The 27,321-nt window shown below is 45.0% G+C and overlaps 4 protein-coding genes across 4 annotated transcripts; 1 reads left to right on the top strand and 3 right to left on the bottom strand.

Annotated features, from left to right (window-relative positions):
- The first annotated feature begins 933 nt into the window (after positions 1-933).
- Positions 934-7,785, top strand: fhl2a (four and a half LIM domains 2a). The gene is made up of 6 exons (XM_080019693.1): positions 934-1,055; positions 5,747-5,922; positions 6,008-6,182; positions 6,452-6,621; positions 6,747-6,933; positions 7,026-7,785. Exons 2-6 carry the CDS (start codon positions 5,767-5,769, stop codon positions 7,175-7,177), a joined length of 840 nt encoding a protein of 279 aa, XP_079875819.1. The 5' UTR covers positions 934-1,055; positions 5,747-5,766; the 3' UTR covers positions 7,178-7,785.
- A 2,232-nt stretch (positions 7,786-10,017) lies between these two features.
- cUnh2orf49 (chromosome Un C2orf49 homolog) lies at positions 10,018-11,538 on the bottom strand (the record flags this gene model as incomplete). Its single annotated transcript, XM_080019449.1, has 4 exons — positions 10,018-10,119; positions 10,219-10,477; positions 11,054-11,199; positions 11,428-11,538. The coding sequence occupies 4 exons, from the start codon at positions 11,536-11,538 to the stop codon at positions 10,063-10,065; spliced, it is 573 nt and encodes a 190-aa protein (XP_079875575.1). The 3' UTR covers positions 10,018-10,062.
- A 4,750-nt stretch (positions 11,539-16,288) lies between these two features.
- Positions 16,289-17,449, bottom strand: gpr45 (G protein-coupled receptor 45; the record flags this gene model as incomplete). Its single annotated transcript, XM_080019655.1, has 1 exon — positions 16,289-17,449. The coding sequence occupies one exon, from the start codon at positions 17,447-17,449 to the stop codon at positions 16,289-16,291; it is 1,161 nt and encodes a 386-aa protein (XP_079875781.1).
- Positions 17,450-25,940: 8,491 nt separating this feature from the next.
- Positions 25,941-27,203, bottom strand: pou3f3a (POU class 3 homeobox 3a; the record flags this gene model as incomplete). The annotated part of the gene is made up of 1 exon (XM_080018697.1): positions 25,941-27,203. The coding sequence occupies one exon, from the start codon at positions 27,201-27,203 to the stop codon at positions 25,941-25,943; it is 1,263 nt and encodes a 420-aa protein (XP_079874823.1).
- Between the last annotated feature and the right edge of the window lie 118 nt (positions 27,204-27,321).

Here is a 27,321-nt window from a genome sequence, read left to right as displayed (position 1 = left end):
CATTTCCTCTCATGTTACTGGAGAGTGTCCAGCGCCCCACCGGGTCAGGAAAACCCACTCTAAACACACACACACACACACACACACACACACACACACACACTTCCGAAAGCATTAAATCTCTCTCTCACACACACACACACGCACATACACACACACACACACATGCAGAGTGAAAAGAAAGCGAGAAGTGACAGGGGCGGAGTGATTAGGAGAGCGTGAGAGGAACGGAGAGCGACGGAGAGAGATAGACGCTGGAATGGGACAGAGCTGGGAGTGTGAACAAGTCAATCTAAGTGCAGAAAATAGCGCCAAAATTTTCTCCTTCGTCAATGATAGGGCTTTGGGGTGATGTTACATTTTATTTGAAAAAAAAATTAAAAAAAACGAGGCAAACCCTGCCCTATCTTGTAAATATGTCCATGTGACACTTATCTGGAAAAAACATCAATATTGGAATTTCAGAAAAAGTCCCCTTTTATTGAATTCACTAAACACGCAGTCACCACAGCAGCAGAGAAAGACGAGACGAGAACAACACAGAGCACACAAAGAAAACACTTCAACCAAACATTTTCAGTGAAGCATCTTGGTGCAGTATAAAAGGCCTCACTGATAGAGTGGCTTCGTGGAATCGTGTGTACGTGTGTATGCGTGTGTACGGTATGCCTGCGCCTGTGCGGGTGTGTGTGTGTGTGTGTGTGTGTGTGTGTGTGTGAGAGAGTGGTGAGTGAGTGGGTGAGAGAGCGAGTGAAGCACAATTTGGTGACCTTAAAAGGCCACACAGGGCCTCCTGGTGTGGTGGAGGGGGAGTGAGTGGGCGAGCGAAGGGGAGCTGGGTGGGGTTATCTCCGTATAGTGGCAACTGTATTTATAGACAACCTCAAAAAAGATGGCCCGCGGCCCGCCTCCGCGCCTCCGCTGGAACCTCCCACTTTTTCAATTAGCGTCCGATGGGTGGAGTAATCCAATCAGAAGTGACTAGGGCTCTCCCGCAGCCCCGGCTCTCAGTCTGCCCCAGACTACGCGCAGACACTCACCTCCGACACAGGAAGGTAAGAACGGCCTCTGTTCACGTCTCCACCCGCCATCCATCCTTCCATCCTTCGTCTTCTCACTCGCTCATCCTTCGACCCCTTTTTTTGGGGTTCAGCATCACCCCTTCTTCTTCTTCTTCTTCCTCTTCCTTCTGTTCCGGCAGCACGGCGGCTCGCCGCTGGCCCCAACATCCCACCCACCCCCACCCACCCCCTACCCCCATCTGCACCATTTGATCCCTCTTTCCACCACCACTTTCGGCCTCCATTCCTTAACCTCCTCCCCTCCCATCCCAACATTACTATTCCTCTCTCATCCTGGGAATACCTCTCAGCGTCCCCTGCTGACTAAATCCTGCTATCTGGTCTTTGATTCAGAGAGAGAAAAAAACAAAACACCTTGTTGGCCCCTTTTTAGTCGTATTATCTTCCATTGTGGTGACTTTTATCTTGTCATCCCTTTCTTCCCGTTCACAAAAAACTCTTTGACGGAGTTGAAAATTTATTTTGTGAGATGACATCTATTTTAGCCTTTGATATGGTTTATCACTCTACAGAAAGATTGCAAGATTTGTAATATGTGCAATACAATTATAGAATAAACGGAATTGGGCCTGAAATGCAGTTTAGGCTTTAGTATGTAAATAGCGAGAGAAAGGATATGTAGCACACCCTAAATAGGAGTATCGTTCCATTTTAGTGAAGCTTTCTTAATTTTTGCATAGTGTGATGAAATATTGGATTCAACAAATTCTGTTGTTTGTACTGGACAGCGACAGCTCCATGCACTATAGATATGATCAAAACATTATCAGTAAGCAGCTGTCATCAAAAATTCTTCAAACTCAAAATAAAGCATCTGGAATCTGGCATCGTCTCACTGAATCTCCACGGGGAGTCCGATTCGGAGGGTGGATCGTTGCTAAAATATCTATGTTTGTCACCTGTTAAACGCCTTCTTTTAGTCTGCCCTAAAAGCATTCCATTTTCCTCTCATAAGTGCCCTGTCATTTGCGGCGCTCTGTGCCACAGCAGCGGGGGGCCTCTTTTACAGCTGGCTCCGGGGTCAAAGGGCCCCATAACGTACGTTATGTCCAGGGTTAGGTGATTTGGAGCTGGCGTGTCACCGAAAAGGTTGGCTCCTCGGGCAAAAGATTTCAGCACGGTATGCCCTCCTGTGTGTTATTCTAAACCAATTTTATTTTTTTTCTTAACCCTACATTATTGGTCCGGTGTTCACCAGCTCCTCCCCTGTATCTGTCCTGGTCACGTTATTGTTTTCGGTAACAAGGTTTTCTGCCAAATTTTATTTCCAGCGTGCGAGGTCACGGGCCTGAGATGCAAATGCACCACAACATAGGTAACGCGCACACACATTCGGCAGCGTACATGTGACTTCAATTTGGGAAATGAGTGGTGAAGCCCTAATGCTTATTATTATGAGCTTGTCTCCAGGATGTCACATGGTGAAATTGAACAGGAAGTGAAAAGAAAGAGAAGCTCTGTTCCTTCCACTTAGTGATCTTAAGTTGTATTTATTTTTTTCCTAAAAAAAAAATGGGCAAACCCTGCCCTATCTTGTTAATATGTCCATGTGACCCTTATTATTTCGAAAAACCTTCAATATTGGAATTTTGGGAACTTTTATTGAATTCACTTGGAATAATCATACAGCCACAATAGCAGCTTTGAGTTTGAGAAAGGCACAGAATAAAGTTATTTTTATTTTTTTCGCAACGGAGGGCTACCTCACCATCTTCTGATGGTGTGAATGCATGCAGCAGCCATCCTCAAACATCATTAGGGCAGAATGTTGTAGTATTGCCATCGTATACTTTCCCTCTTATACGTACGTTGTCTTTCTTCTTTAAGGTGTTAAGATTTCTGTTTTTTTTTTCTGTTGTCAAAGCAGAGAAATAGGGAAGTGAAGGAGCAAGCATACAATTCTCTGCCATATAGGGAGTCAACAAAGTCACCGCGCCTTCCCAACTGCCAACCCCAAAAAATAAAAGCGCCCCCCTCAAAGCAAAATAAGATATTAAACAAGGCTTTACTGGTACAGTCCCCTAAAATGAGACAAAAAATATAAATATATTTTCTTTTTGGAGCTCCGGCACAGCCACAGATTTTTCCATTGTTCCGATCTGATGTAATGTACATTCACCTAAAAAAAGTTTCTCAGGCATTTATGGTAAAAGTCACAAATAGAGGTTGAAACCTTAACACGAGATGAGCAGATATTACCTGTTTGTAGGTTTAAAAAAATACACCAACGTGAATACTTCCTTACATTAAAATTGATTCGATCATGAACCAGTAGCAAAGTTCCAACTTTAAGTAAACGATAATGGTAAGCAAACCCTTGAATCACATTAGTTTCATTAAATACTCATTTATATTATATAACCAATTTATCTTAGCGTTACTGGCCGGCATGCTATCTTTAGGCGTCTGACACTCTGGGAAGGATAAGTACTCAATCTCCAGCTTTCCAACTGGCCTGGGCACAGTTCGGGGCTCGCTGTCACCCCAACCGGCGGCTTCAAAGTGCACATGGAAAACTAGAAACAGCTGCCCGACATATCTAGATAGCAGGAGGTTTTATTTGAGGTATTTCAGATTAGCCCTTTCTTATTTTTAGGAGTCAGACGGGTCCTTGTGTCATGGCGAGGTGAGTCACGGCAGGAGCATCGCACAATGAGATGGATTTGGGTTGAGGGCGGCGGGAGCCCGGCGGGACGCTCCGGGGATGACTGAATACCTCTCATTCAACACGAGAAGTGCTATAAATGACTTAGATGGTCGTAGTGTTGATAAATCAGTTATTACAGGAAAAAAAGAGCTAAGGTGAAATGTTGGCATCATCTTGCTCACCCTCCCATCACACACACATTAACATCACACACACATTAACAGCACAGACTCTCTCTCTCTCTCTCTCTCTCTCTCTCTCTCTCTCTCTCTCTCTCTCTCTCTCTCTCTCTCTCTCTCTCTCTCTCTCTCTCTCTCTCTCTCTCTCTCTCTCTCTCTCTCTCTCTCTCTCTCTCTCTCTCTCTCTCTCTCTCTCTCTCTCTCTCTCTCTCTCTCTCTCTCTCTCTCTCTCTCTCTCTCTCTGACCAGTTGGGGATCACCAGGGGGCTTTACAGGGGAGGACCACTAACAGGTGGAGACTGTCAGTATTACAGCAGCTTCCTCAGCCAGACTAACAGACACCCACGTGCAAGTGTACATGCGCGCAAGCCCACACACACACACACACACACACACACACACACACACACACACACACACACACACACACACACACACACACACACACACACACACACACACACACACACACACACACACATACATACATAGGCAAAAAAAAAACAGGGATACTGTGGTGTGGTGCTGACAGCTGGAGGTTCGGCTAATGTAGGGCCTGGTGAGTGTTGGAATGCAACGGGACAAAAGTCCTTCTGTCTTTCTGCCAGGATCACTGATAGCAGCTATACTTAGCTTCCCTTACTCATCGGCCTCTATTGTGACAAGGTGAGGCATCGCAAAGCTGGGACGGTATGATAAATACAAAAAAAATATATAAAACTCTGCTTGTGATGCCCATGTGCACCAGTGAGGGCTCTGCTGGGGATTACCGTGATACTGGTCATTCTTAAGGTGCTATTAGAGTCGAGAAAACCTGGAGATTTCAGCAGTACAATCCTCTGTCTGAGCCAATGGTAGTGTCTCTTTGTATGAACGCCGGCAAACAGACAACACTATTCGAACATGTCGTCTATAGTCCGTCCGTTCGCATGCTAGGACTGTGAGAAATTCACAGTAGGCATGGCCACAAAAGTTATTCTACATAAGAATCTGAATCAGTATCGGTTTATTTCTGCCAGGTACATTTACGAGGAATTACTTCTGGTGAGATTTGGTGTGCTTCAGCACAGACCAAAAAAATTTAAATCTTAAAGGTCTGGAAGTAAAGGGAGAATAAAAATTGTGAAATAAAATCGGATAAAACATTATTTTTTTATTAAAATGTCAACTATATACAAATAACCAAAAATACAAAACAGAATTAGTCAGATATTAAAGATATACAAATATACAAATGAGATACTATGCACATAATTTATTCCTATGATATATAGGTCAAATGATAAATTAGAATATGAATTATTAGTATGTGCTAACAAACTTATTACAGTATGTACAGTTTACCACCAGTGTTATTGTGCATACATTATTGCACCAGTTGTGTGTGTGTGTGAGCAAGTGAGAGAGAGTCAGTGGGCGATCAGTGTGTGTGTGTGTGTGTGTGTGTGTGTGTGTGTGTGTGTGTGTGTATGTGTGTGTGTGTGTGTGTGTGTGTGTGTGTGTGTGTGTGTGTGTGTGTGTGTGAAAGAGACAGTCAGTGGGGGGCAGGATGGGCAGGGGACCTGTTGGTAAGCCCCGCTGCCATGGGGTAGAAACTGTTCTTAAGTTGTGGTGCAACCTCTTGCCAAATGGCAGAGTCTCAAAAAGGTAACACAATAAGCAGACACTCTATACAGTATCTGTCAACAGCAGTGCCACAGTTATACACTCTTCTAAAATAAAAAGCCCTGACTGTAGATATGTGAGAGTGGCACTCGCATGACTTTGATACTGAATTGGATAAAACACATTGTGCCGTTTCTCTTTCGCTCTTTTTCTTACTGACTTCCTTCGCTCAGGTGAAGGCTCCAGAGGCAACATGACCGAACGCTATGACTGCCACTACTGCAAGGAGTCCCTTTTTGGGAAGAAGTATGTTCTAAGAGAGGAGAACCCGTACTGCGTGAAGTGCTACGAAAGCCTGTACTCCAACACCTGCGAGGAGTGCAAGAAGCCCATTGGATGCAACACCCGGGTGAGCATGGCCATCCCTCTCTCCGATCTTATGGCTTGCGTCACACCAGGCCTTCCTCCAACCCGTCTCTGTGGTGTTCTCGCAGGATCTGTCTTACAAGGACCGCCACTGGCATGAAGAATGTTTCCAGTGCTTCCAGTGCAAGCGCTCACTGGTGGACAAGCCCTTCTCCACCAAGGACGAGCAGCTGCTCTGCACCGAGTGCTATTCCAACGAATATTCCTCCAAGTGCCATGAGTGCAAGAAGACTATCATGCCAGGTAGGAGAAACAAGACCACCACACAGGGCATCGCTTTGAACTTCCCAGACCATAGCCCGTGGCATCAAAGTAAAATGTAATATTACATTTTCCCTGCATTTTCAAAAAATGAACGCGTCTTTACATTCTTTCAGAATAATTACACTTTGTCACATTAACAATGTATCGATGATCCAATCTTGCCTGATGTAATATTAAGATCTCGGCCCTCATTCCAACTGTGGTCCACCAACCACTTCCTCTGCTCATTCCTTTCTTTTGACTCCAAGGCTCCAGGAAAATGGAGCACAAGGGGAACAGCTGGCACGAGACCTGTTTCACCTGCCAGAGATGCCAGCAGCCCATTGGCACCAAGAGTTTCATCCCCAAGGAGACCAACAACTTCTGTGTGCCCTGCTACGAGAAGCAGTTTGCCATGCAGTGTGTGCACTGCAAAAAGGTTTGGACTGAAAAATCTTTGAAACCAGGGGCTATTGTGGCTCTAATTGTATGACGTTTCTATGGAGGTGTGTGCTTTGCCGACACATATAAATGGTCTTCCTCTCTCTCCATTTCTTTCATCAGCCCATCACCACCGGTGGGGTGACCTACCGTGAGCAGCCGTGGCACAAGGACTGCTTCCTGTGCACCAGCTGCAAGCAGCAGCTTTCCGGCCAGCGTTTCACCTCCCGAGACGACTTTGCCTACTGTCTCAACTGCTTCTGCAACCTGTACGCCAAGAAGTGTGCTTCCTGCACCACCCCCATCAGCGGTAGTATTTCCTTTTTCCTACTAAAGATAAGATGTTTTTTGGGGAGTTTTCCTCGGGCTGTTTGTCCTGATTCGGTCTTTTTTTAACGGTAGGTCTTGGAGGCAGCAAGTACATCTCCTTTGAAGAACGCCAGTGGCACAATGACTGCTTTAACTGCAAGAAGTGCTCCGTGTCCCTGGTAGGACGCGGCTTCCTCACCGAACGTGACGACATCCTGTGCCCAGAATGCGGCAAGGACATCTAAAGTAGTGTGACAGCTGCTGGATACTCGGCCTCTCTTATGATGGCCAAATACCGACCAAGGAATAATGAAAATAAATAACATCAGTTTTCCCTTACTACCTGGCAAAGCGATCATTGTAAAATATATACGAACTGCATACGCTACTAGAATTAACAATAGTGCTTAACTCAAGGGGGAATTTCATTTCAAAATAAGTTTTCTTTTTTTTTGCAGGCATGCATATAAAGTACATTAGCCACCTGAAGAACTTGCATATCAGTCTTAGGTAGCTTTTAAAAATATATTTATATGAAATGAAACAGGTGATCAGCTTTTGATGCTCTCTGCATGCATGAGCTTGATATTGTAATGATGAACATGACTTCTTGCATGCAAGTGTTGTAATAATCAATTGAATAAAATAATATATTCAAGTTATACATTTACTCTTTTAAATGCTATTTAGAGACATGCATTACATAGTTTAGGGCTCAGAACACGACTTGTGTTGGTTCTAAATTGGCACGGTGTCAAGGGGTTTTGGCAAAATGCTCAATTTAGTTGATGGAATGCTGATGTTGGTTTAGATCGCTTGTCTGGAATCCAAATAAAGCACAATAAAGAATGGCTCCTAGTGTCATATGAACAGTTGTTTATCCACATTTTCCTGCGGTTTAGTCGTAGCTAGCTGCATCTTACATGATGAGCCCATGAAGTTCTCTGAACTGGATTGGATTTGAAGATTAAAATAAGCCTAGAACTCATTGAACAGGCATACTTCAGGGTGTAGCCTTTGAAATAAAAAATAAATACTACATACACTTGAAATTATATTTAGTCTAGATTCTGATTTAATTTGATTTTCAAAGTGTAAATAACGTACATACAACATATTTTTGCACCACCACATTTATTCCTGTGTGTCACTGGTGGGCAGAGCAGTTAAGGGTCCAACGAGTGTCTTAAGGGAATTCAGCCGAAGAAAAAGGTCATTATTATGCGCTCTCCTGGGCACCAACCTTGTCTTTCAGTTTATCTTACTTAAAAATTGGAAAATGCAAAGTTAAGAAACATTTGTGCAGAATTATTACCTTGGGACCGAACGTGATCTGCGTGTCATTGACCCTCTATGTCTGTTATGTGTGATGCATTCACAAAAGAGAACATTAGTAATTCACTTGAATTAAAATATGTTGGACATGAATTAAAAATCAGAAAGATCTCAACCCGTTAAGATTGGCATCTCGAGTAATTACAAGTGTAATTGCTTTATGCCAAGGAATTTCTTCTTGACTTATTTCAGATTTATGGTATATTAAAAAAAAAACAACAAAAAGAAAAACCTAAGGAGGTTGCAGTGGAAATCAACAGCATTTTGTGGCTCAGGTTCTGTCTTAACCAGATACAATAAACCACTAAAACCAAATGCAAACAGCCTCAGCAGATCGAAATCTCAGAGGATTATGAGACAGATAAGTGTATTGGAACATTGATCTCGTAAAGATGGTCTCCAACCATATTTTAAACTGTTGGAGTCATTTACAGTAATGGAGTTTGCCACCAAAAAGTGTTCAATAACCATTATTTTAAAGCATAACGGGCCATCATTAGGTTGACCTTACAAGCCAAAAACCATCATAGCTCTCACCCTCTCCCCTGTAGAGGAATATGAAAACTGTCTGCCTCCCAACCACTGTGCAGCGGCACACTAGTGCTAGGGTTGAACGATTTGGAAAAGTAATCACATTGCAATTTTTTTAGACCAATATTGTGATTGCGATTTAGAATGCGATTTTTTTTTTTTACGTTTCTTATTTTCTATATTACAAGCAATAACTTATTCTATAGTATGACCAACACAACATGGGGGGGGGGGGTCACAGAGAAAGTGTCCCCATCACGCACGTTTCGTTCCATATGCGCTTGCTTCGTCCCATAAGGAGATGTCAAATTACAACACACTGTTCTGGCGAGCCGACTGCGGGCAACCCGTCGCTGGTGCACGCACATCTTCTGTACCGTCGGAGAGGGAGACAGATGCACAACACTTCATTTGCTTTTCTTTTTTGATCGCAGCCTTTGCAATATGAAAATTGCATTCTCTTAAATTGTGATACTGGTTTGAATTCAATCCATCAATCGTTCAGTCCTAACTAGTGCACCACGAGAACTCGCCAGATGTGTAGTGAACATCTTTAAAATTCCACTAATAAATAAATAAATAAATAATGGAAACCGGCTTTTGTGTTGCAAGATCAAAACTGCAAGACTGCACTAATGTGTGTTCATCAGAACAAGGTTCACTCTCCAAGTGATGACTATGAGTAGTGATGAAAGGCTCGACTGTTTTTGGAGATTCGGTTCTTGGCTTTTTTTGGTAAAAACTAGGAATTTTTCTATGAACAAATCGTTTGTGAGTCTGGCATCCCTACTAGCAGGCCATAATGAAAAAACACAGTTATACATGTTTCAGACATTTTTAGTGGTTAACAGGATAGTGGTCGTGAGATTATTTCATTGGAAAAAGTGTGTGAATAAAGGGTTGGGAAACAGCACTAGTGACCACTTCTGCACATGAATCAACCGGTATAGTCAAAGATACGCTTCCAAGAGGAGGTTACAGTAAAGGCACCACAGCTTGGGGTGAGGGGGTCTTTAACAGGTTCCGATTTTTCAGAGCTTTCACTTGTAAACAGAGAAACTTCCTAGGAGTGATTACAGATCTCACTCATCCTTTGCGCCAGATATAGCACAGTCATTGGGGGGGGGGGGGGGGGGGGGGGGGGGGGGGAATTCCCAAACCCTTTTAGGCCCCCAGGTAAAACTAATCCTCTCCAAATAGAGCTTTGGATCCAAAGATTCAGGTGTGGGGGAAAAAAAAAAAAAAGGCTTTATGGATTCAGAGGTCAGGGCCATGTCACACGCTGGATCTTTGTCTTCATTTCTGGAGACTTTGAAACACCCTGTAGAGACGACATTTTATCATAGTTAGAAATAATCAGACCAGGATATCAAAAGTTTTCCATTCAATCCAGCTGATTAGTATAGGTGACTGTTCCTACCGAGTTGTCGGCGTCTCGTTTGGCGCTGGATGTCTGTGTGGCGCTGACGGTGTGGGGCGATGGGGAGGATGGGGTTGTGGTGCTGGACAGTTTTCGGATGGGGTTGGACAAATTTGCAGTGGGAGGTGGTTTTAACCTGTCGGTAATCCCTGTTGTCACGGCGATTCCCTCTGGCCTCTTGACTTTCAAGGGGTGAGGGCTGGAGGAGTTGCCATCGAATACGATCGGAGGCCTCTTTCTACTGTGGTTGTGACTCGAGCTGAAAAACCACCGTGTTTTTGTTAAAAATGTATCAAATAAACAAAGACGCTGAGCAGGCGCTGCTGGGCGATACAACAATATAAGCTTCTCTTGTCTTACATTGTTATTGTATTGTCATGGGATTTATGGTTATGTCACGACAGTACTATCTATGTCTGGAGTCTTGAGCAATCCCAAAAGCCCCTTTTCCTCCATGGAATACTGGCTGTTGAAGCGGAAAATTCTCTGTGTTGGGTGATTTGTACTGCTGCCTTCGCTTCTTGCTCAGGCCTGATCTTTGCCTTTTGGCCATTAAGGGGGACCCCGCCACCAGCACTTTAAACAGCATATCGGGGAGCACATGCATAACACAAATATATGTAATGGCTCTTGCTTATCAAAATAATCGGATGGGATTGCGGTGTCAGCAGCACACCTCAGAACAAATGGGCAATCACAGAAAAGGAGGAAAAATTCGCCATAAATAAAGAAATTTAAAGTTTTAAATGTGGGGGGGGGGGGGGGGGGGGGGGGGGGAATAGCAAGTGATCGAGGAGGTCATTTACATTTTCCGTGAAAACAGCACCAGGGTTACCTGTTTGTTTGCCTGCCCCTTCTCTTCTCCATCCTCCGGCCCCAGCGGGTGTTGGGTAAGGGTCGTTGGGGCAGCGGGATGACGTGCCGCAGGTAGAGCTCCGTGAGCCGGTCACGACTTTCTCCCTCTCCGGCACTGATGTTTCTCTGACCGAGAAACGTACAAAGTCAAAATCTGACACACACACACGCGCAACCACAACAACAGCCCACACGACTACATACGCATGTAGTCGACGCGCGTATCGTAAACTCAACGAGTTAACGCCGAATCGGCTAGCAGAGCGAAGGCAGCTCCGGGGCTGGTGTCGTTTATTACAGCGATTTCCACGGGTTTTTCGCTGTTTCGCACACCCCCCCCCCCCCCGTCCTTACCTCGTTTAAAACCATGTGCATAAACTCCCGAGACAGGAGTTCGGGATGCAGTAATAGGTCCGTGTTGCCGGAGACCTTATCGCCGCCTTCACGCCGCACGGCAGTCGCCATCTTTGTTTTGCCAAACCGGCGGTTTCGTTTCCCGTCGTGCTCCGCGCAACCCAACGCAAAAAGGTTTTTAACGTCCAGCGGATCCAGCCCCGGTTCTTCTGTTCGGACCTCGAATATTAATATCAATGTTCAAAATTACCTTAACATGATTACTAAATTAAAAACGACTATATCTAATAGCATTACGTTTATACTGTTAATGTGTTTACTTTTATTTGACCAACTTATACATGATGACAGCATGTTCCGATTTTCTTTTTATTTTTATTTTATATGGCAATCATTATGTACATAATTAATGGTAAAGTGGGCAGATAAAGACGACATTTCTTACATCTTTACATTTGAAGCTGGCGGTGCGAAAAGCTGGAAGGAACGGTAAAGCAACTGAATACATGTGGAGCCTTGTGTGCGTTTGGTTCAGTTATACTGGCACACAGTTTGTAGAATTTGACTTTTCTTCGTGGTGAATATTCTATACATGGATTGTATGAAAGCTTTGTTATTGCTGTGATGTAAAGCATCTCCACAAAAAAAAATAAAACTCAACACCAGCGGTATTGCACATTGTCACGTACTTTGAACCACAGAACCCCATGGTTAAATAATCCTGTAATTAATGGACAAAATGCATAGGCTCGGTTTTCCAGCAAGGATCTTCTCGTGTGTTTTTACTGCATGTATCATGTCAAATAGACATACACTGTATACAATGTAAACTCCATCACATTGACATCCATCACAACATAGATTGGCCAAAACACTCAGAATGAATAAACTGATCGCACATTAACGACACCCTTTAATGACCCTCTTTATATTGAAGAGTCAATTTTTAAATATATATATTAAAAAAAAAAAAAAAAATCTTGGTACACATGAAAAACGAATGGGTTAAACGACACCATTCAATATGAGATATTAATTTCACTTGATTCCGATTGATTCAGGTCAGTTACAGTCAGTGCACGTGGTGTTCCCGAAAAGGGCGCCTTAGCACATTGAGTGTTGAACAAAGTGTAATACCGTCTAATTCATTTTTGGCTTTCAGCGATAAACATGAGTTGTCAAAAGGATTAGAACTCACATGTTTTGACATAATACATGACAGAAGTAAACAAAAAAAAAAAAGAGAAAGAAAACCAATTAAAAAATAATAATAATTATATATTAACGAGTCACCAAGAAAGAAAATACCCCAATAAAACTCTCCTGGATATCAACTTTTAAGATTATGTGAAAAGTGACACCAAATTGGGAACTAAAGGCCTGAATGTGATTATTCGAGGCAGCAGTATGAGGTAGGAGCAGAGACATGACCCAGACCTGCACATGAGTCTGTTATCACATTGCATCGAATTGTTGATCAGGATTAAAAAAAAAAAAAAAAAAAAGACAGATAAATCATGGATCGTCGTTACCTCTGTTCAGTACAATTGTGATATAGTCCATTTTGAGGAGAATGTTTCAAAATCTTTTTCTGTAGTTCAAATGCATTTGACACATGTAAACACTGAATCACACCGATTATGAATTGCATGTCATTAAAGCAACACTATAAACCTTTTACTGTAAAATAACAGCTTCAAAATAATTTTGATGGTACACTGAATGGCACCTCTTTCATTCCCCGACGACTCTTCTTGTAACTTCACTATGTAACTTCTGTGTTTAGGTACGAAATCCCGGGAAAAGTGTATTACCCTTTACGGCACTATTTCGCTTCCTTGGCTTTGGTAATGACCTTTTTTTTTTTTTGTTTCACTCTCTGACTCGCGCGTGCGAGCCGAACTACCAGGCCGAGCACATCTGGCGCAGTAACCTAGGTGTACATTATATTTGCGTTTGTGACACAGACTGCCGTTGAACCGTGACCGATCAGGTTCAAATTTGTCCGGTAAAATAAATTATTTTTGGGCTTTATTATATTTATAATTTGACGACAGTAGTGTAAATGTGCAATTTCACCCAGAAAATGCAGGGGCGCCAAATCCCAAAAGTTACATAGTGCTGCTTTAACCATGAATTAGCCAATTGGCTCTCATACATAGCAACATGTCATTAAAAGCTGATTGCTGTCACACAATAACTGAGGGTAATTGTTTTGTTTTTTAACCCAGCCCTAATATTGAAAAAAAAGGTTCATATGTACAAATACAGACAAACCAATAAAAAAATGAATGCATATAAAGTTTATCAGGAATATATAACATACAAATTGCTGGTTTTTTTATTTTTTATTTTTTTCTTGTTAACCGCTTTTTACTGCTTAGCCAACAGTAAATACTTATTAGGATGCCAAAAAAGTAAACAACTCTTTTTTGCATAGGCTCACCCTTAAAAATGTAATATTCTCCTCAACACTGAGCCAGTGAATGACAGCGCTAGAGGGTCCAAATGGAGCACGTGAGCCGCTGTGTGTTGTTTTCTGCCATGGCAAAAGAATAATACCCACTTACAATCAATAGTGGCTTGCAGTATCCCAGCAACACAATTATTGATATAGACAAGCTCTAAGTAGAATCTTTGTTTGACCCCCGAGTCATACCGTACTCAAGCCATCACATTTCATTTCTGAAAACCCATAGTTGTGATATGGGAGTTATCTAGTTTGATCATTCACTCATTAAGTATACATTATTAGGTGTGCATACATAACCATTCATCTGATTCCACACTCACTTGCTCACTCATTTACACACCGACCCAGTAAATCTAGACTTTTGTGGAAAGCTATGATTACACAATCAACTGATGTACTTAGCCAGTTTTCTAGTAAAATACAAAATCAGCACTGTTTCACAGGATACTATTGTGGTGTGGGGGTGGTGTGATTTAAGCAATCACACCGGTCTAGGGAGGGTCGCCCATGGACTGTGATGTTCTGTTTTTGTTGAACGTTTTGTTTATTAAGGGTGGGGGAACCCTGATTTTATGTCCGGCCTTTTATTATGTTAGGTATGGGAAACTTGTTTCAGAGTCAGGCTATTATGTTAAGGTATGTTTCAGAGTCCAGGTGTTTTATTCTGGATTCGGCCACGGTTTCTCCCTGGCCTCAGTCTGGTATTGGAGGCATGTGCTGTGAGGGTGGTGTGATTTGAGCAGCCACACCTGTCTTGGATCTAGTTAATTGGGCCCCGGATCAGGGGTGGCTGTGCACCTGTTGTCACCCATCCCCACACACACAGAAGCGGGGCCTTTGTCATGACAACGTTTAATCTGCTCCCGGCTTGTTACGTCTTGCTGCTCTCTTCAATAAAATGGGTTATCGTCAACATCATCCCCTGTGTCTCTGTGCCGGGGAGCCTGGGAAAAGCCACTTGAGTGGCTTATGGTAGGGGAACTGCCACACGGGCGCCTGAACATGGACACGACACAGGGAAGGGGCGCAGACGGGCCAGCCAAAGACGCACTGGAGCCACCAGCAGGTCGACAGACTGCCACAGCACCAGCTCTCTCCCAGCTGGCAGCAGCAGCACCCAGTGGATGGCCAGCGGAGGACAGGGGGAGCAGCAGCCACAGCAGCCACCAAGGGTAACGGCGTGCAGCTTGCTACTCCTCCAAGCAGCCACCGCCCTGACCATCAGCAGCCCAGCAGCCAGGGCACCCCTCCAAGCAGCCCCTGCAACAGTCAAGCCCGGCTACACCTCCACCAGCCAGCACAGCAGCCCAAGGCCCCACACTCTTGAAGGGAGGAGGAGGAAGTCTGTTTCGTCACCCTGGGGGAGGGTTGCTGTGGACCATACTGTTCCGGGTCTTGGGGAAAGGGGACCGTTTTTGTTGAACACTTTTGTTTATTTAAGGTATGGGAATTCTGTTTTAGAGTCCCTTTTTTTTTCCTCATTTTAAGCGTGGGAAACTTTATTCAGAGACTGGTTGTTATGTTAAGGTATGGGAACCCTGTTTCAGAGTCCAGGCATTTTATTGTATTTTTTTTTCTCTGCTTGGTTCAAGGGGGTAAGCTTCGTCCACGGTTTCTCCCTGGCCTCAGTCTGGTGTTGGAGGTATGTGGTGGTGGTGGTGGTGGTGATGGTGGGGGGGGGGGGGTTATTTAAGCAGCCACACCTGTCTTGGGTCTAGTTAATTGGGTCCGGGATCAGGAGTGGCTGTGCACCTGTTGCTCATCAGAGCAATCGATGAGACAGGTAAATATCACCCATCCCCACACACAGGGACACACTTGTTACATCTTGCCACTCTCTTCAATACAATGGGTTGTCCTCAACATCACCGCCTGTGTCAGACGGCCCCGGAAAAGCCACTTGGATGGCATGTGGCAGGGGAGCTGCGACAACTTTCGATATTATTCTCTTTTTGTAAAATAAGTACATTTCAAAAAAAAATGTAGTGCTTGTTGGTAGAGATGGAGCACATTAGTAGAACAACACTGTTAGTTTAAAATTTAACACAAAGATAATTAGGATGAATCACACACTAAAGATGTAACTGATGGCACATACCAAGGAAAGACATTAATCAGAGAAACAACAGGACAATAGCTGTCGTAAAACATGTGATTGACATTCACCTTGAATTAAGTAAAGTGAGTATTACTGCAAGAACTGTCCACCCAGTATTATTTGTTTTGTTTTTGTTTGTTACTTTCAAATCTTTCAGCCTTACATACGTTTTATTTTTTTATAACAGTACGTGACAAGTTCGCTCTGATTGCTCTTATTCAATGAATAAGAGCTAAGTGGAGGGTTATTTGTGGCGGGTTTGTGCATCTTTCAGATTTGATGTCCCTTCCTCACACTGCCGACTGGCTCTCGCTGCACACATAGATGTTACTGGGTCTCACTCTCCTCCGGCTGCGGCCTGGCACCCTGGGGCACAGTCTGCAGCTCTTGGGCATGAATTCCAGACATGCCTCCCTGAACTTCCTGATCCTCCAGCAGTAGATCACTGGGTTGAAGACCGTCTTCAGGTAGCTGAGCCACAGAGCACCGACGCTGACCGGGTAGAAAGCCGAGCTGTAGTAAAATCGCCTGCTAAACACAGCCAGCAGGCTGACCACGGTGTGAGGCAGCCAGCACACAGAGAATCCGATGAAGAGGATGAGGATAGTGGTGAAGGCCCTGGTCTTGAAGCTCATGTCTACGTTGACCTGCGGGGGGCGCTGCAGCCCGGTGAGACCCAGTTTGCTCACTTGGTTCAGGGCCGGCAGACAGGAGTTCTCACTGGTGTGGTTGTGTATCCTCAGAGCGTTGCGGCGCACCGTGTTGAGGATGCACAGGTACGAGTAGAGCATCACGCCGAACGGCACGAAGAACACCGCCACCGCCAACAGCACGGTGTAGCCCCGGTCCGCCAGAGATTCACTGTATCCCAGTACACACTGGGGAGCCCACGCACCCCCAATGCTCGCTGCACCGCCCCTCCAGCCAACGACAGAGGGAAGGGCCACGCACATGCTCAACACCCATGAAGCTGCTATCAGCAGTTTGGCCCGATGGGGGGTCAACTTGTCCTGCCGCTGCACGATGATGAGGAAACGGTCCACACTGATGATGAGGAGGATAGACACACCCTCCAGGACAAACAGCCAGTACAGCATGATGGACGCCCGGCAGAAGACGCCTCCAAAGCGCCAGTCGGCGGTCGCCACCGTGACTGCTGTGAAGGGCATGCAGAGCAGAGACAGCATGATGTCCGAAAACGCCAGCGTGGCGAGTAGGAGGTTGATGGCAGATCGCATGGCAGGCTTCTGGTAAACAATCAGACAGACGATGGCGTTTCCAAGGAAACCGATAGTGATCATGAAGATCATTATGGCCGCCAGAGTTATGCGGAGAGTGACGGACATCAGAGGGGTTCCGGCCTCTGCAGGGAGGGTTTCTGTTAGCTCCTCCATATTGTCCGGCTCCATATAGTCACAGCCCATAGGCAGGCTCTCATTGCAGAATGCCATCTCCACTAATACAGCGTGACCTCAGTCCAACAAATGTACATGTCTCTTCATTTTTGTGGATTCATTTTTTGTTTTTAAAGTTCCTTCCATCACTTGGTGCTCCATGGCAATATCTGCGAGGGAAACAGAAGAAGTTGTTAAGGAGGAGAGTAAAAATGACACGGCCACACAAAAACAATGATGGACAGAGAGCCTGGTGCGGTCGTCAGAGGCACTCAGATCCGCTTTGATTTATTCCTCAATACAAAGCGAGATGTGAATTTGAATTATTGAGAGGACACCAGTGGAGGGAAAGCGGAAACACGGGACAGAATATACACTGCGAGAGTTGGCCTGGATGAGTTACACACGTGCATGTACTATTTACATGACACGCTTAGCACAAACACACACAAGCACCCACACTGAAACAGAGTACCCCCCCCACGCGCACGCGCACACACACACACACACACACACACACACACACACACACACACACACACACACACACACACACACACCACCCCCAATACCCACCTGTCTGTCCTCTGTGCCTGACAGGATCTCAAAATCTCAGCCTCGGCTGGCACCTGAGACCGTGATGCAAATCAGATGGAAGTGTGAGGTATCTTCAAAAGCCCTCACTCACTGGCCAGCTCTGTTACTATGGTATCTACCTCCTGTAAGGCTCTGGGTGGCGGGACAGTGTGTGTGTGACTGCGTGTGTGTGTTCTACTTTCAACGTTTTATGTATATAAGCTGTCAGCATAATATAGCAATCCATTACTGCATGTGGACCACGATATCACCATTAAACAGGGAGGAGAGCCCCCGGATGTTTTATCACTTTATCCAGCTCAGAGATAAAATGACCGTCGAAGTTGAATGGAAAAGGATCCGTCGTAGTTCAAAGTGCAACGACGATGCTTTTGTTTGTTGTCCGAAAACATTTTGAAATTAAATCACAGTCTCGACTTGCGCAACAACACTGGCAACGCGAAAACTCCATCGGCTTCTTTGTAGTGTAGCTGGTTGTTGCCAAGGCAACAAGGTCACCGGCTCCATGGCAACAAGCAACCCCCACTCTCCTCACATACGCCAGCGTCAGACAAAATATTATCTGTGTCATCAATAGGTAGTTGTCGAGACGCTAACACCCAAATCATTCAAATCAAGTCAATCAAATCAGTCACCATTTCACTGCTCAAAAGGAGGGTTGGTTTATGTAATATAATATATATGATTGATTGATTGATTGATTGATTGATTGATATCGATATACATCAGCATCGCTCTATATCTATCTGTATATCCACCTACCTCTGTCTCTCAAGAATCGTGTTCAGATTATTTTCCTGTTCTTTCATTCTTTTTTCTTGACCTTCTTTTATAATTTTTTTTTTTTTTTACACTTTTTCCAAATTTCTCTACCACAGCATTATATAACCCTGGACTTTAAACGTCCCATTTCGTGCTTTCACTAACGACGGGGCCTGTGTCTCCCATTGCGTGTGTGTGTACACCGCAACAGATGAGACCCCCCCCCCCCCCATACACACACACACACACACACACACACGCACACACACGCAAGCACACGCATGCACACGCACACACTCAAAGGCGTGACATGTTACCTACACGACATGAACACAGTAAAACGAGCCAATATCCCAAGTTCACATTAGATGTCGCCGCGTCAAACACCTGCTCCACCACGCACGCTTGAAGGATGTGGGAATGAAACCACATGATGGCGAGGTGCGACGCGATGGTTTCGGTTACCTTGTCGGGTGAGATGGGATCTGGTGCCACGTCTCCCACCGGCGGCGGCGGCGGCGGCAGCAGCAGCAGCAGCAGCAGGCGATCCGTGCTTTTCTCTCTCTCTCTCTCTCTCTCTCTCTCTCTCTCTCAACATCCCACTTCAACCATTTCTATCGCTTATCGATTTGGATCACGCGTGCCGCCTGCTGATGCTGACGCGCGAGGAGAAGACGGCTTGCCTCTGCTTTAAAGGTGCAGTGCGCTCAGGGGAAGAAAAACACACACACACACACACACACACACACACACACACACACACACCCTATTTGCTTGTAAATAGTGTAAGATGCCGCCTTGGATGGTGTAAGGGATCTTCCAGCGCACGATCTGGTGCCCTCCCCACTCCAGTGGTCGCAATGAACAAGCAAACAACAACGTAAAAAAAAAAAAAAAAAAAAAAAAAAAGTGTGTATTACCTCATGCTACCAATACAGAAGAGGAAACACGCATGGCGGAGTAGAAAACACAAATGTGAAGAAAAATGAGGAAGAAATTATTCAAAAACAGAATACATGTTAAGATACAAATGGTATATCAATCGTGTTATTTTGAATATTGATACAGGCTAGGCCCACTAAAGCACACACGATAAGCCGAATATAGTCCAAAAAAAACAATGAAAACCGTGCTCTGGCCCCACCCCCCACACACGCACACACGCACGCACACGCGCACACACACACACACACACACATACACATACACACACACACACACACACAAATAAACAATGGGAAAAAAATGATCATGGGAGTAAGTCAGGAGATGTACACACACACACACACACACACACGCACACAAATAATCCTTTAATTTTATTGATTATGAGGACAAAATTATCAGATGATTTATGACATTATGAGGAACTGAAACGCACACACACACACACACAAACACACACACACACACACACACACACGCGCACACGTACACACAAACACACGCCCACACGCACACAAATAAACGATAGGAAAAAAAATATCATGGGAGTAAGTCAGGAGATGTACACTCACAAACACACACACACACACAAATATTTCTTTAATTTTATTGATTATGAGGACAAAATTATCAGATGATTTATGAGATTATGAGGAACTGAAACGCACACACACACACACACGCACGCACACACACACACACACACACACACACACACACACACACACACACACACGATTAATAGGAATAATGATATATAACAATAATACATATTGTTATTATAATGAGTAAATAAATAATAATAAATCAGAATATTGTTATTGTACATGAATATTAATATGGTTGTCTTAATGATATCTGAACTACAATGCGGGTACATTGTAAGGGAATTGTATTGTAATGGAAAACCCTTCCTGTCTTCATCTTCCCCGTCGGTGAGGAGGAGGAGGATGCAGGACGATGAGCATCGTCACAAAAACAATCTTCACCACGTGCACTGAGCACGCTGACCGCAAGGTGGCAGCATCGCTGTTAGCACAGGTCTGCAGCCATAAGAAGCGTCTGAATAAACACAACCGAAACGTTTTTTACGAGGCTGCTGAAGTTGCCTTTTTTTTTTTTTTTTTTTTTTGTTTTTTAACATCACCCCGTAACCCCATGAATGTATTACTGTGAGCGATCAACAATTTACCTTTTCCTACAGACCAGCTAGACTGTTTAAAAATGACTACGGGGAGATAACGCATTTAAATAATAATTGCGTTTGGATCTATGCGGGAAACGTCCTAAGAACAGCACACGCCCTTTCTTTTAACGCACGCACGCACGCACCAAGTGACGAGGTATCGTCAGTCACTTAGCATGCGGAGTGGGATTCTTTTCGTGGGCATGCTTGTCTAAATTGGCATCATGCCCATGTGTCTAACGGACGCATCAAACGAGTTCCACTCCGACGGTTTGGCACATGCATGCTGGTCACGTCCAGCAGCACCCACACAACATGCTTGCTGCTGAGAGAATTCATTTCCCTGTCCATTATTCCACAGATGTTTGCTTTAATTTCTTCCTGGCGGGAAGAGTTTGGGACTCGCACATCATTCACCAGAAGAGCAAACATGCAAAAAAAAAAAAAGAAAAAAAAAAAATCATTTTCACCAGTAAATCAGAATAAACTGAGGGGAGGCCCGGAGACAACGGGGAACGCACGCACACACACACACACACACACACACACACACACACACACACACACACACACACACAAAAAGGGAACGTCAGGTTCACGCACAGAGACTCTCAGAGACAACACCGTTTTTTTGTTTTGTTCTGCCTTTCCTCCGCGTCAAGAATATATACGTAACTGTTTTTAATCCGAAAAGGGGAGGAATGTACCTCAGGAGCTGGCATTCACACTGAGGAAGGCACAACGTGTTAATCAGTGTTAGAGTTTGGTGGTAAACCAGCCTCCGCATGTGACAATAATTAACACCAAACAGTGGGGACTGGTAATGAGCAGAGAGAGCGAAGCCATGATGGAAGGAGTGTTTTGGACCGCTACTCTACGACTGAACTACATACGCGTCAAAGCCTTCAAGAAGTACATACAGTACTTACATACAGTACAATAGGCCGTATGTGTATTGTGATTTTTTTCTATGGACAAGGTTCCAAGAGCAATTCCAAACAAATTAAACAACAGATGTTTTTTTTTTTGGAATAGGTAATGAAATCATCGGCATATAATCACGTCCGTGTAATGAAATAAAACAGCTCTTGTCTTAGCGGTACAGCCTGCGAATGAATAAAAACAAAAAAACCACGGCGTTAAAATTAATGAGACACATATCCTCCGCATTAAATGGCTTTTTCGCACTAGCTGTTGCCGTCGTGTTCTCTTCGGTGACAGGTGGTTTCCTTCGCATCAGCTCAGTTATGTATCTGAAGACTCGGGGCTCCTCGGATGACTCCGACAAAACAATACACACCCTCCGCACGTCTCCCCGGCCTCCGGAGCTCGGCATTTGTATTCAGGGACGACACCGGGACCACGAGTGATGACAAAAACCATATAGGAGTGGCTTTTTTATCCCCTAATTCCACCCGTATCGCCCATCTTTAAATCTCTAAGCTTCGACGGGATCACATTACAATCCCGCAAGCTTAGGTTTCGCCGCCGTTTTTATTAGAGGACCGGGGGCTTTTTTTCGGAGCTCTGGGAAATGACATTACGGGCTCAGCGATGATTACGGCACAACCCCGCTACTTTAATGTGATATTACTGTGATACTCGTTCAAACAAATAAACCGTTATTTTGCCCAATGTGTATTAAATAGGAGAATTGTGATCATCTTACTCCAAGATGTATCAGGTAACCGATAATGATACCGAGACTCTTTGATTGTTTTTTCTTTGATTGGGACTCACACACACCTTTAGGAGGTGTTCTTTATGCGCTGCACCGCTGTTTGGCCGCAGTGTCTTATACGTGGTAACAAAGGCCCGGCCTCTCCGCCAGGTCTATCGGCGGCAGCATTTAGCGGCAGCATTTAGCGGCAGCATTTAGCGGCTGCGCGCCCGGGATCCTAATGTGGAGGGCCCCGCAGCCCATCGAGGCGCTCGGAGTCCAGATGCAGTTGACCCGGAGTGACTCCCCTACACCTCCAGAAACCCAGTCAAACGGCCCATTCACGTCCCGGCAGTTAAAGCGCTATTTATAACCCAGAGGCCACCGCTTTGCCTGAACTCTGCTAATGTTCAGCAGAGAGCGGTACAGAGCAGGCAAACACACTGTGTGTGTGTGTGCGTGTGTGTGCCTGTGTGTTAGAGAGAGAGAGAGAGAGACATAGAGAGAGAGAGACATAGAGAGAGAGAGAGAGAGAGAGAGAGAGAGAGAGAGAGAGAGAGAGAGAGAGAGAGAGAGAGAGAGAGAGAGAGAGAGAGAGAGAGAATGTTTTGTGATTTATTCAACGTCAAAGCATATTAAAGTGATTCGATCTGCGACAACAGATGCAGCATTAACTAAAACAATACAAATATACAAATACGCAAAGATGCTACAGTTTTTGGGCAGGGGCGTCTGTGTTATTTGGACTCGCCTGTCTGTGTAATTGTTGGCATTGTTTGTCCCGGAAACAAACCTGTTGTATTTCTGAACTACAGGCGACTACGTGGCGCCCACCTGGCTGATGAAGATACTGCCAGTTTTTCCTTTTGGGTTATTATCTACAGAGAAGTGTGTGTGTGTGTGTGTGTGTGTGTGTCTGTGTGTATGTGTGTGGGTGCGTGCATGCGTGCGTGCGTGCGTGCATTTGCGGGCGACAGTCTGTGTTGCTTTGTCGGGCGTCTCAGATTTTCTTTGGCCCCGGGTCAATTCACGGTGCCTCTGGTCCACATTTAATGGAAAGTTCACACTTTGAGTCTGAAACGAGCAACTTAGAACATATTAACCTTGGAGTCTCGCTGTTTCTCCTCTTTGTCTCCGCTGCCACGACAGCAGACCTTTGATCCCCCTTCAGATTTGATTTGAGCCTCTGTTTACCCAGCGGCCCTCGCCAACCCTCCACCTCCCTTTGTTATTTTATAGGATAGGTTGTTTGTAATGTTGGCACATATGCCTTTTCGTGTGAGTTTTTTTGGGGTTTTGTTTTTTTTCCACGTGTGCTCTTGGAGGAAGCTAAGAAGTATACGCTCAGCCAGGATCCCCAATTTGTTGCTGTCTATCATCAAAAAAAAAAAACAACAACAAAAAAAAAAAAGAATACATTGTCTGTGGCGATAGAGCCACTCTGAACTGGGCCCTCCTGTCACTCCATCGCACTGTCACCTTGGCAACCGCTGTGTAGGTGAACTGCCAGCTGGGCCGGTCGACCTCCGTTGGCAGTGATCCACCGAGCTGCAGTCCACAGGCCTGTCAGAGGTTGTTTGGGGCTGGAGTGATCAGTGCAATCACACAAAAGCAGGCCTGTATGCTAAGTTTACCATAAATGGGGCATCTGTGGATATCTGCGCCGGCCGATATTCACAAAGTATCACAACGTTTGTGACGAAGGCCTTGAGATTGATTATTTGATTGGTGCTATACACACACATATATTTATGCATGAGAAATAATAATAGTTAATAATAAGTAACAGTGGTTAGTCATGTAGCTACTGAGCAGATAGAGACATTGATTAGATGAACGCCGCCTTCCTGTAATGCAGACTTTAGGAGCAGGTAAAGACATTTGACTGTTGACTATCTAGTTTCATCTCATGATATCCATATTTTATTAATATGTTGTCCAGCCCTAAGATATGCCATACCGATATTTTAATAAGGAACTTTAAAAGGGTGGTGGAAGATTACTCACAGAATGTGTCCTGTCAATCAAAGATAGTGTTTGACTTCGCTTTGGATAAAAGCGTCTGCTAAATGAAATGTAATGTAATGTTATGTAATGTAATGTAATGTATTTTCATGCCGCATGTTCTACAAAGTTTTTGGTTTGCGAGGTCTGTTACATCTATTGTTTCTGGTATTTCTTACATTTTAAAGATAACAATAATATCAGCATTATGAGCTATTGTAAATCTGAACAGTTATTTGATTATTTTATACAGTCAGGCTGCATCTTTAATATTTGATTGAGAAATTACTCGCTAGGTCACATATAGTAGGTAGGTTAAATGTTTCCCTTTTTTTCCAGTGAATGTGTGTGATACTTGTGTGCGTGTGCATTTGTGCAATTCTGTGTGTGTGTGTGTGAGTTTCTGTATGTCTACTCTCCTTATGTATGATTTAAGCTTAATTTGTTTAATGCAAGCTTCATATAGTCACTGTGTGCGTGTATATGCGCGTGTTTGTGTGCATGTGTGTGTGTGTGTGTGTGTGTGTGTGTGTGTGCGTGCGTGCGTGTGTGTGTGTGTGCGTGTGTGCAGCGTGTTTGCGTTTCAGGATGCCCACCTCACTTAGCATTCTTTATAACAAATTTATGAAAGTAAAACACAATGGCAAAAATAAATAGTCAAACTCATTACAGAAAAATACACAGTAAGCTTAAAACCATAAGCTTTAACTAAGGTGTGCTTGTTTTATAACCCCTCCGTGTTAAACTTACGTGGAAATAGCTAACCATCTAAAACATGACCTAAATTGAAACACCAACACATGACACAACAGTTATAAACTTGTGTAACGAAACATTACATTATTGCTTATTAGAGGAAAAAACAATTAAACGAAAATAAAGTAAAACTGTTCATTATCTTTTCCACTACAAAAAATAAAAAATAAATGATTCGTCCCCAACGAGACAGCAAACTGCAGCTTTACAAGGGAACTTTTCTTAAACATTAGGGGAGACTAAATAATATTGTGCAGTTGAAAGTCTGTGCGTCTAATTTCCCTGGACGTTGTAGCTCAAATAATTTCATAGGGGTCAATTAATAACAACCCCCCCCCCCCCCCCCACACACACACACACACACACAAAAAGTAATAGGCCCATTTGTAAACAAAAATAATTTTTAACCTTTAACTTCAATCCGAAAAAGTTGTTGGCTGTCACACAGTGCAGAGGGAAATAAGAAAACCTTATTGGATGACTTGTTTTCAGACTAAAGGACAAAGAGAACATTGATGAGTTAAATCAATAGCATTGCAAAAAAATGTATTTTCAAGCCATTGGAGGAAACGTGAAATATTCTGTCCAATATCCCTTTCCAAAGACTTAAAAGTTATTATTTATCGTCCCTGTTATTTTCACGTGTCGCTGTACATCCTTTTGCAGTCTATGGAGGGGGGCGGTGTGTCGGAGCCCATGGCGCCGACCTGCGAGAACGCGTCGTCCGGTGTGTGAAGTCCCGGCGGCGTCATGCGCTTCTCCTTCTGCCTGCGGTTGCAGAACCAGACCCGGACCACCTCCTTCTCCAGCTGCAAAGTGTCCGCCAGGGAGTTGATCTCCTGGGCGGACGGTTTGGGACACTTTAGAAAGTGGCTCTCCAACGCGCCTTTGACGCTCACCTCGATGGAGGTGCGCTTTTTGCGCTTTCTGCCCTGCGCGGCGATCTTATCGATGCTGGTCGGGCTCCCTGTCGTGGAATCGGCTTCCTCCAGCCATTTGTTCAGCAGGGGCTTCAGCTTGCACATGTTCTTAAAGCTCAGCTGGAGCGCCTCGAACCTGCAGATGGTGGTCTGCGAGAAGACGTTCCCGTACAGTGTCCCCAGAGCCAAGCCCACGTCCGCCTGGGTGAAGCCCAGCTTGATGCGCCGCTGCTTGAACTGTTTGGCGAAATGCTCCAGGTCGTCCGACGTGGGGGTGTCCTCGTCGGAGTGCGGCTCGTGGCTCACCCCGTGGTGCTGGTGGAGGGGCGCGTGGTGACTGCCGTGGTGGTGGTGGAGATGGGAGTGGTGGTGGTGGCTGCCGTGGTCCAGCTCTGGGGATTCCCCGCGCACCAGCCCCGGGTGCATGAGGCTCATCCCGTTGACCGTGAACCCTGTGGGCTGGGGGTAGATCAGGGACTGCTGCTGCTGCTGCTGCTGCTGCTGCTGCTGCTGCTGCTGCTGGCCCTCAGCGATGCTCCCCCAGCTCCCCGGGTGCGTCTGGTGGGGTCCGAGATGCGGAGACCTGTGGTGGAGGGCGGAGCCCGGGTGGAGGTCCTCTCTGACGGCGTTCCTCTTCACGTCCTGGGGCTGCGGGCTGGTGGACCACGGAGAGCCGGCCTCCGCCGCCGCCACCGCCGCCGCGGCTGCGGCGGCTGCAGCGTGGGGCAACGATGTCACCCACTGGTGGGCATGGCTTAACATGTGTCCCCCGTTGCTGGTCGCCATGGCACCCTGCATGAAGTCGCTCTGGACCATCTTGATGGAAGTGTCTCCTCTGTATCCGCCAGAGAGCGTGGTGCCCGCGGTGCTGCCGGGCTGCATGCCCCCCCTCCGGTCAGAGTGGATCACCGAGCCGGACGATAGAACCCTAGCGCCGCTGAGATATGGACCCGGGCTGGCTGTTGCCATTCCAAAAACCATGTATCTTATAGGGGCTCGGTTCTTTCCTGTCTTATTTGGTCAGTGCTAACTTATTTTTTCTTTTTATCCATTGATGTGTAAATATTTAAACACGGGATTATCGTCTTGGAAGTCTTGC

The sequence above is a fragment of the Zeus faber genome, assembly GCF_960531495.2.
Source record: "Zeus faber genome assembly, chromosome: 18".
Lineage (NCBI taxonomy): Eukaryota > Metazoa > Chordata > Actinopteri > Zeiformes > Zeidae > Zeus > Zeus faber.
The sequence above is the reverse complement of the archived record's forward strand: the minus strand, read 5'-3'. Positions and strand labels throughout refer to the sequence as shown.